General features: G+C 41.2%; 1 protein-coding gene across 2 annotated transcripts; it reads left to right on the top strand.

Moving 5' to 3' along the window:
* Positions 1-2,144: 2,144 nt before the first annotated feature.
* On the top strand, positions 2,145-6,648 carry LOC100279560 (RNA-binding KH domain-containing protein). Of its 2 annotated transcripts, NM_001152557.1 has the most exons (7): positions 2,155-2,686; positions 3,142-3,561; positions 3,853-4,104; positions 4,834-5,211; positions 5,459-5,541; positions 5,804-5,912; positions 6,223-6,594. In NM_001152557.1, exons 1-7 carry the CDS (start codon positions 2,198-2,200, stop codon positions 6,364-6,366), a joined length of 1,875 nt encoding a protein of 624 aa, NP_001146029.1. In that variant the 5' UTR covers positions 2,155-2,197; the 3' UTR covers positions 6,367-6,594. The 2 variants fall into 2 exon arrangements, with proteins under 2 accessions (XP_020403245.1, NP_001146029.1); XM_020547656.1 differs by lacking the exon at positions 3,142-3,561 and having other exon boundaries at positions 2,145-2,686; positions 6,223-6,648.
* The last annotated feature ends 2,399 nt before the right edge of the window (positions 6,649-9,047 follow it).

A 9,047-nucleotide genomic window follows, 5' to 3' on the forward strand; every position in this document is an offset into this window, starting at 1 on the left:
GTAATTTTGTATGGGCTGTGTCCCATGTCTATAAATAGGTGAACAGTACCCCCGTACTGTTCACGCTGATTTGGCATTTGCTCGTGCGTCACACCTGTACTTTCATTCCCTTCCAAGTTGAAGGTACATTTGTAATTCGATATTATTTCTGTTTCTTTATAATAATGATAAGTTGATAATGATATAATTATCTATGTAATCCTTCGTATTCTTTATGATTCGTTCTCTGTCATCGTATACTATGTCTATGAAGGTACGTCCTCCATAGCCTTCGTCCGAAAATCATTATATCCTAAGGGAGATAATGCTTCGAAGGACGAATGACTTTATCGATTAATATTTTCTATGTTGCCTTGTTCTTAACTCATAGCATTTGAGAACAAGTCCCCAACAGTTCACCACTCTAGTATATTTTAGTGCATAAAATAAATTTATTATTTCACACTCACAAGTTTCCTTAGAAGTTAGAAATGGTTTTGAATTGGTGCAAGGGTACGATCATACAATGAATTTGATTTAACCATTGCTAACTCTAGTTTCGTATGTCGTTTTAATAGAACATTTTAACCTGCTATTTCTCGCAGAATTATTTAACGATCATCATGTATTTCAATATATTTTAGAATTGAACTTCGCATATGGTGCATCTTGAAATACAACTCCTTACAACCATTAGATGAATGTTGTTCTAACTCATATAAGCATGGATGGTGAGTATGGATCACATATGAGGAATAGCGGAGCGTATTATGGAAAGTGAGAAAAGATAGTCACAAGATCCTCTTTCTTTTTAATATTAGAGATATATCGCTTGACTTTTTAATAATCTCATTCCATGGAAACTTAGGGTGTGAATTATAAACCAACTCACTGAGATGAAGAATTAGCTACCAAGAATGTAAAAAGTGACCAATATAATGCTTCAAATCGGTTTATGTATGTTAATAGACATCAACATTAGAAGCAAAATTATTTCCATAAAACCTAAAGTAGTCTTTGTAATATGGATAATGTTCATATCTATTAGAAATTCCTACCATTAGATCTTCCTCTATTCTAAATCCCTACCGTTAGATCTTGATCATGTGATCCATTTCCCCTTTATATATGTTCTCCTCTTCTTTCTTCCTCCTTAAACCTAACCTCATTGCGGCGGCGGCCGCCGCCTACCCTACAAGCCACTTGACCTATACCTCTATACAATCTCTCCTTGTCGTTGTATTGCCTTGTTTGTGTCGCCTACCACCCCGCGCTTCATTTTGCTCTCATTATCGACGACTACATTTTATTGTTTGCAATCAAGATGGTCAGATATGGCTAGGTATACATTTGAGACCATGGAGCATCATCGTAGACGTGGAACATTCAACCGTCCGCCCATGCACGGAATTTGGGCTCACAGGGTAAGAATCTCGGGTGTTGGTACCTGAGTTTTGCTATATGTATATATAATCAGGGATTTTGATGAGTTGTTTGTGTTTCTTCCATTCATCTTATCAAGCAATATTTGACTATTTGTTATGGCATCTTTGCCTCTACCATGCTATTATCTTTATTTATGTTGGCTCATTACTAGGATCTGCTAGCACTTTGTGTAATTTGTGGTTCTACTTCTAACACTACCTAATTGATGGTCTTTCACTCCTCATTGCTGGTGACAGTGAGAAAACCCCAACAATGAATTGAGATCAATTTAGAGAAAGGTGTAGAGAGGAAGACCCATTCTCGTGGTCTGATTATCGAAACCGTTCTAATCATCCCTGTAAGGGCTGATTTGGTGGTAAGGGATCCCAAGGGGATCCATGGGGGAGGAATCCCCTTGTTATTCAAAATTGAATTGCAATGAAATTTCTCCCCCATGGATTCCCTTGGGATCCCTTACCACCAAATCAGCCCTAAAATGGAAAAATATTATGTTATAGGTGCTATTTTTGTGTATACATGATATTGCATAGTTTCAACACATTAAGGTTCCACACCACCATCATGGTGTCGACGGTGAATGCTGCGATGCTAAAGAGATCCATAGCGTGTTCGACAGTACTGTGCCGTGTCTGCCGTCCATGTTCGATCGGACGGTGCGAACCGTGTGCTCCGCCACGGCAGTTGCTGTAACTAACTACGGCGGTCAGCGAAAAGCGAACATTGGTACCACTACCAGTTGCAGTAGGGTTTTAGCTTAACCGTCCAATCCCCCATGGAAGTCGTCTCCACCCCGGCCGGCGCCGGCGCCGCCGCTTCCTCGTCCTCTTCCTCCTCCTCCTCTACCCCTTCCCCCTCCACCAGGCGCCCTACCACCACGCTCCGCTTGCTCTGCCCCTCCAGCCGCGTCGCCACACTCCGCCCCTCACGGGACCTCCACGTCGACCATCCCCCCGTGGGGGATGAGGCCGTGCTCGTCATCTCCGGGCCGGACACCCCCGCCGCGGCGGTCAGGGCATGGGAGCACGTGGTGGGCCACAGAGTCGAGGGGGACGAGGCGATGGGAGGGGAAGAGGAGGAGAGGGAGGTGACGGGCGCCGTGGGCTGCCGGATGCTGGCCGCTGGCTGGCAGGTGGGATGCGTCCTGGGGAAGGGCGGGAAGACGGTAGAGCGGATGAGGCAGGAGTGTGGCGCCCAGATCAGGGTGTTCCGGAATAGGGAGCAGCTGCCCCCATGGGCGCCGCCGGGGGATGAGCTTATCCATGTACGTCTGCCCTTCTTGATTTAACAAAGATGTCAATTGTACTTGGGTGGAAATTAGACCACCTTTCCTCATCGCTTAATGGTGAGCTGGAAACTTGGAATGCCCGGGTTTGTGAATCAGAAAATGATCTCAAGTACTGCGTTGTGATGGACTGATTGGATAGAATTGTGAGAAGACAAGACTTCGAGAGCATGGTGCTTTGTATAGCATATAACAGAATAGGTTCAGCACTGTCCTAGTAATATGCTCCTATGCCTATCAAAACATATGAGTAGGTTAGATTGAAATCAGCTAACTCGTGTAATATTTCCTGTTTTGTACTTAGGTCTGAGAAAATTCAATAGTTGGGCAATTCACAGTTCAAGCTTTTCATTCTAGGGGTTATTTAATCTATCACTTGGCTATTTAACCTTCAAAGTTCAGGTCTTTCTGACATGATAACCTTTTCTTGTTAGATAAGTGGGAGCTTTTCTCAAGTACGGAAAGCACTGTTAGCAGTTTCAACCTGCCTCCAAGATAATCCTAGGCCAGACACACATAATATTCCGATTGGAAGACCATTTGGGCTTCCAGGTAGTGGTACTGGATGTCCCCCTGGCATGGATCCTCATTCTCAAAGAAGTTATTTACCACCACACATACCTGATTACCACACAAGGAATTATCCAAGTAATGCTGGCCCCCCTGGTCCTAGATTCTTTTTTGAACAAGAGATAGTGTTCAGGATGATAATTCTGAATGAGATGGTGGGAAGCATAATTGGAAAAGGTGGTTCCACTATTCGGGCATTGCAAAGTGAAACTGGTGCTTGTATAAAGATCTTAGAGCCAGTTGCTGATTCAGATGAGCGTGTTGTTGCGATAACTGCACGTGAGGTATGTATACGGGGCATGGGCCAGAAAAGGTTTCAATCCTGTTTCAGTGTTTTGTCTGAAGTGGTCACAAATCATTGTTTTTCTTATGAGGAACTGAACAAGAATTTTTTATGGTAATTTGATGTATGTGTCTGTTCCTCTTCGAGAACTGGCATGCTATCCCAATGCCTGGTAGTTCAATCACTATATCCTGCCAATTTATAACAGGGATTTAGGATTAAATTTCCTAAGAAATATATTTCCTGCTGCCACCTGTAATATTGGTTGATGGATGTGTATCTCTTGGTGCAGAATTCTGACATGCTGCATTCTCCAGCGCAAGATGCAGTTGTTCGGGTGTACTCTAGGATCTCAGAGGCATCTATTGATAGAAGTTCTCATACACCTGCAAGGCTTCTCGTTCCATCACAACATATTGGTTGCCTGCTAGGAAAAGGTGGATCCATTATTTCAGAGATGAGAAAGATTACAGGAGCTAACATTCGAATTTTCGGGAATGAACAAATTCCAAGATGCGCACAGCGAAATGATGAGATGGTTCAGGTATACTGCAGCTGTAATAAACACCTATTTTTTGTTTTAAATCCTCAGAAACAACGCTGTACGCTTTGCATAGTATGCTACAGTTGTACATAAGTCTGCATGACCGTTTGAACTTTGAAGGTTTCACTAATATGCATGGTAGCTACTTTCTGCATCAGGCTGGAGGGTGTTTTTCTTTAATCTAATTCTGTAGTGTAAATGCAAAGTTGGAAAACTAAAAACACTTGATGGAAAATGCCAATAAACTCTGATGTGATTTTAACTGCACTAAATAGTTTGTCTGTTCTGCTCCGTTATCCTTCAAGCCACTTATGGTTTATACTTGAGGTGATGATCATTTAATAGCAATGAATTTTACAGCTAATAATTTAAGGTGTCCAGTTATTGAATATCTAGAATATTTTTTCTATGGAAAAGTGATGGGTGGTTCAAAATGAATAGCGGGAATCCTTTAAGAAGAATTGCCTTCCTTTTACTTTGTTGCATGTTTTGTTATTCTTTTGTACTATTTTTTTCTGATCTTTGTTATGCTGTAGCGATCCTTCATGCCAAAATGATGCATGTTATACACTGACTAAATCAATCTGTTTTTTTAAAGTTCACCTGAAATGTTCCTTAAAGAAAGTACTTGATTATTCATAGTAGTGTTTGATCAGATAATGAACAAGTAAAGATCTAGCGATCTAGAAGGGAAACATATTATTCACCTTTGGAGTACCTCTTTCTCAGGTCACTGGTAGCTTCCAATCCATTCAGGATGCATTACTTCATATTACTGGAAGGATTAGGGATGTCATCCTTCCCAAGCCACACCCCAGTGGAGGCATGCCTCCATATCCTCCTGTTGGAAACATCCCAGTTCACCAATCAAGACAAGAACAACCTCCTCCGCACCTCCATCCCAGTGGGGGTATGCCACCATACCCTATGCATCCTTTCAGACCTGATGCTCCTATGGGCCACTTTGAAATGGGTGATCATCGGCCACCTCCTGTACATTCGATGGAATATATGGGTGCTGATAGAATGCCATACTTGTATGGTGTTGAACAAGGAGGTCCTCGCCCTTTTCTAGAACAGCCTTCGCCAAGAACCTGCCCTCCTGAGGTAAGCTGCATGCATTTATTTTTGGACAAATTAATAAGGTGGGGTATTACAGGGGGACTGATGTTTACCACTTATTTTTAGCTTTAGTGTTCACAAATGTATTCTTTATGAGTTTTTGACATGTGCAGCCTAATATGGAACGGCTATTTTCAGAGTTTATAGAATCCTGTACTTGGCTGTTACCATTCCCACATAGCATTTCATTCCGATTTAGGGGCTGTAGTGGTTGAATTACTTTCATGGACAGGCACCAAGGACAAACAGTGAAGTTCCCAGAAACATGTCTGATGCAGTGCCAGCTACAGATTTCAGAAAGGGACCAGTGGCAATGTAAGCTAACTGCCAAGTGTTCTTTTTATGTTTGACGTTTCTCTTTTGAATTGTAGTTCCTATGAACTTTCTTCTAAAAAAATAGGGTTTCTATCTATCCTAAAGACTTCGAAATGTTTGTATTTGAACCTAAGTGGAAGAAGGCGTGAAGAAATAAACAAATGTGTAGCTGTGTCATCCTGACCCCCAAAAGGAAAGGATAACTGAATGTAAATTGTCTTATAAAATCGGTTTTGACTGTTTGTCTGTTTTACCTGACCAGTGAAAACCAAGTGGCTACACCAACAGGCACAACTGAAGTTATCATTCCTTGCAATTATATAGGCTTTGTCTGTGGAAACAATGGCAGTGAAATTGAAGAAATAGAGAAGGTACATAGTCCTTTCCTTTATTTATCTAACATCCAGTTCATCTATGCTCGTCTCTTGTTGCCTTGTGCTCATCAAGGCAACAAGGATATGCACACAGCCTTTAACTTGTATCATCGAGTTAAAGACCCTGTCACCCTGCCAGTTCATCCTTTCACTAGAATGTAGTCCATGCAATACCAACACTTAGTCATATTTATCTGCAGGATCATACTACTTCAATTGTTTACACTTCTGCAATCACATTGTAAATTTCTAGTTCTTTCTGGAGTATCCAAAATCCTAAAGCTCTTTGGTAATGTTTATCTTCCAGATGTCAGGTGCTTCAATTACAGTTCATGATCCTAAAGCTGGCGACGCAAACTCAAAAGTTGTTATATGCGGGGATCCCGAAGAAACAAAGAAGGCACAGAGCCTGATTCATGCCTTCATATTCTGTGGTCTGTATCAAACATAATTGATGACTTGATCACTGTGCAGTACCATCGTCGTTTATGTTCTTGAATCTAGAGTAGTTCCCATGGGCAGATTTCAGCCCTTGATTGGATGTACATGTACCGTCGCTACCGGGGTGGATGTAGGTAGGGCTGATGCATGCCTTGTACAAACAACGCCGATGTACATTTCTGTAGTCCTGTGTTTTAGTTTGGGGGAATGGCACCATGGAATGTGATGGGTTGGCTGCACGGACCTCTGTGGAATGTTTAACCCCATGCCATCATTGGTTTTCATGATTTCATCTCTTGTTTGGGAGGCAGCCCTGTGTGATTGAGATTCGTAATTTCCAGGCATGCTATCTGTGGACTGTGTTCACAGTTCTTGTTGCTTTGTGCTAGCATCCTACCGGCAAATTCGACTAGAGGCGGTATCCTGCTAGTGCTAGTCCTCAATGAGGATTATTCGACCTCTCCGATGTTCATCTTGTCATCAATACCATCACCATGACTATGGGTGTTTGATTCCCACCTTCTAATCTTTTTAGTGACTAAAGTTTAGTTACTTTTAGTCCCTAAAATACCAAACGAGAGTGATTAAAATAAGTCTTTCAAATAGGATTTTTAAGGATTAAGGTTTAGTACCTAAAGTTTAGGAGGGTGACTAAGGGCTTGTTTGGTTCCTTTAGTCTAGAGATTAAAGTTCAGTCCCTACCCTATTTGGTTTAGGGAAAAAGTTAGGAGACTAAAGTTCAGTCCCTACCCTATTTGGTTTAGGGACTAAGTTTTCAGAACACATTAAATGAATTTTAAGAGGATCAAAATAACTCTTAGCATCCTCCCGCCATTAATTCAACTTAAACAAAGAAAGGGCAAAAGTGGAACTAATATGATATAATCCCTTTTAGCCACCCTTTAAGAGACTAGAAACTAAAACAGTTTAGTCTCTATTTTAGTAAACCGTTTGCCAATTTAGGAACTTAATGAGACTAAAATTGAGAGAATAATCTTTAGCCCCTCATACCAAATGGAGCCTAAATAAACCAAACACCCCTATAACTATGCGGACGGATGGGATTAAATGGCAAATGACAGTAGCCCATTGGCCACAAGGGGAGGCTGCAAAATTTCAATTCCTCCAAAAACTAAAAAGCATCCCTCCACCGGATCCCACCAGATGGCTCGTCCTAGGGGAATTCAAACTCATACACCAGATGTCAAACTCCCACCTCAAACTCCCACCTGTTATTTCTAATTTTCTAAATCTTGCGATCAAATTTATTTTATGATTTTTTAGCAAATCTCTAGAATATTTATTCAACTTCAGACTTCTTTTGAAGGAGAAACACCCAAATATATCTTGAATAATCATCTATAATAATGAAACAATAGAGGTTGCCTCTTGTATTAGCACATGATGTTAGATCAAACAAGTCCATGTGTAGAAGCTCTAGTGGTCTTAATATCACCATCAAAGCTTTAGTAGGATGTGTATTTGCAACTTTTTGTCGGCTCCACGTGTACTATAATGCTTATCCTTTTGAACCACAATATCTCTCAATACTCTAACCATCCCTTTCTTCAACAATTTTTTGAGTGTCCTCATTCCAACATGAGCAAGTCGTTTATGCCATAACCACCCAAATGATGTTTTGGTGAATACATGTCTTAGAGTTTGGCATCTTCCAAGCTGAAGTCCACTAAATATAGATTGTTGTATCTAAATCTCTTGAATATGTTTTGATTAACATCCTTCTTACATACAACACCCACTCCATAAATAGGCATTAGAAATCAAAATTACACAATTGACCAATAGATAGCAAAGTAAAACTTAGTGATGCAACCAAGATAACGTTGTATATTGAGTGATCATTTGAGATTCCCACTTTGCCCATTTTCTATTCAATTATCTCTAGATCATCTACATCCACTATCGATTACCCAATGACTCACATTGGTCTTGTAGTTCATTTATATGCAAGGAACATCAAGCTTGATGTTTAAGCTCTCAAACTTAATGGGGCCTACAACTTTCTCAACCAATGATTTTGCACCTCAAATCTTTTTAGGTCTATTTTGCTTGGTGGTCCTAAGAACATGATCTTGACCATGCCACTAGTATCTTTTCTAATCAAATAATGTACACTGAAGTGAAATGATTTTGAGTGCTTGGAAATGGGGTTGGTGGTGTAGTATTGCAATTGTGGGGAAAGTGTCCTTTTTCCACACTCAAAGCATTTATTTGGCTTCCTTTGTGGTTGTGCCTTCTCTCTCTAAAGACTTGATAGCTAATACCACTCCTACCCAATTTTATAACCGTGTTTATGAGCAATTCATTTTGGAGGTTTACTAGTGAAAGGGAATTAGACTTACACCTAGTCCCTAATTAATTTTGGTGGTTGAATTGCCCAACACAAATAATTGGACTAACTAGTTTGCTCTAGTGTATAAGTTATACAGGTGCCAAAGGTTCACAACAAGCCAATTGAAAAGACCAATGTTGGGTTCAAAATAGAGAGCTAAAGGCATCCCGAAAGGCTCCCTGGTCTGGCGCACCGGACTGTCCGGTGGCGCACCGGACAGTGTCCGGTGCACCAGGGAACTCCTCAGCCTCGGGAATTTTCAGAGCCGGCGCGCTATAATTCACCGGACTGTCCGGTGTACACCGGACAGTGTCCGGTGCTCCAAGAGGACGTGGCTC

The sequence above is a fragment of the Zea mays genome, chromosome 2 (genome assembly GCF_902167145.1).
Source record: "Zea mays cultivar B73 chromosome 2, Zm-B73-REFERENCE-NAM-5.0, whole genome shotgun sequence".
Lineage (NCBI taxonomy): Eukaryota > Viridiplantae > Streptophyta > Magnoliopsida > Poales > Poaceae > Zea > Zea mays.

What these genes read in the sequence shown, in the direction of transcription:
- LOC100279560 (NM_001152557.1), top strand. Translation starts at nt 2,198, where the DNA reads ATGGAAGTCGTCTCCACCCCGGCCGGCGCCGGCGCCGCCGCTTCCTCG. An exon ending in GAAATGATGAGATGGTTCAG is followed by an intron (nt 4,105 to 4,833) that starts GTATACTGCAGC and finishes CCTCTTTCTCAG; the next exon opens with GTCACTGGTAGCTTCCAATC. An exon ending in CAAGAACCTGCCCTCCTGAG is followed by an intron (nt 5,212 to 5,458) that starts GTAAGCTGCATG and finishes TTTCATGGACAG; the next exon opens with GCACCAAGGACAAACAGTGA.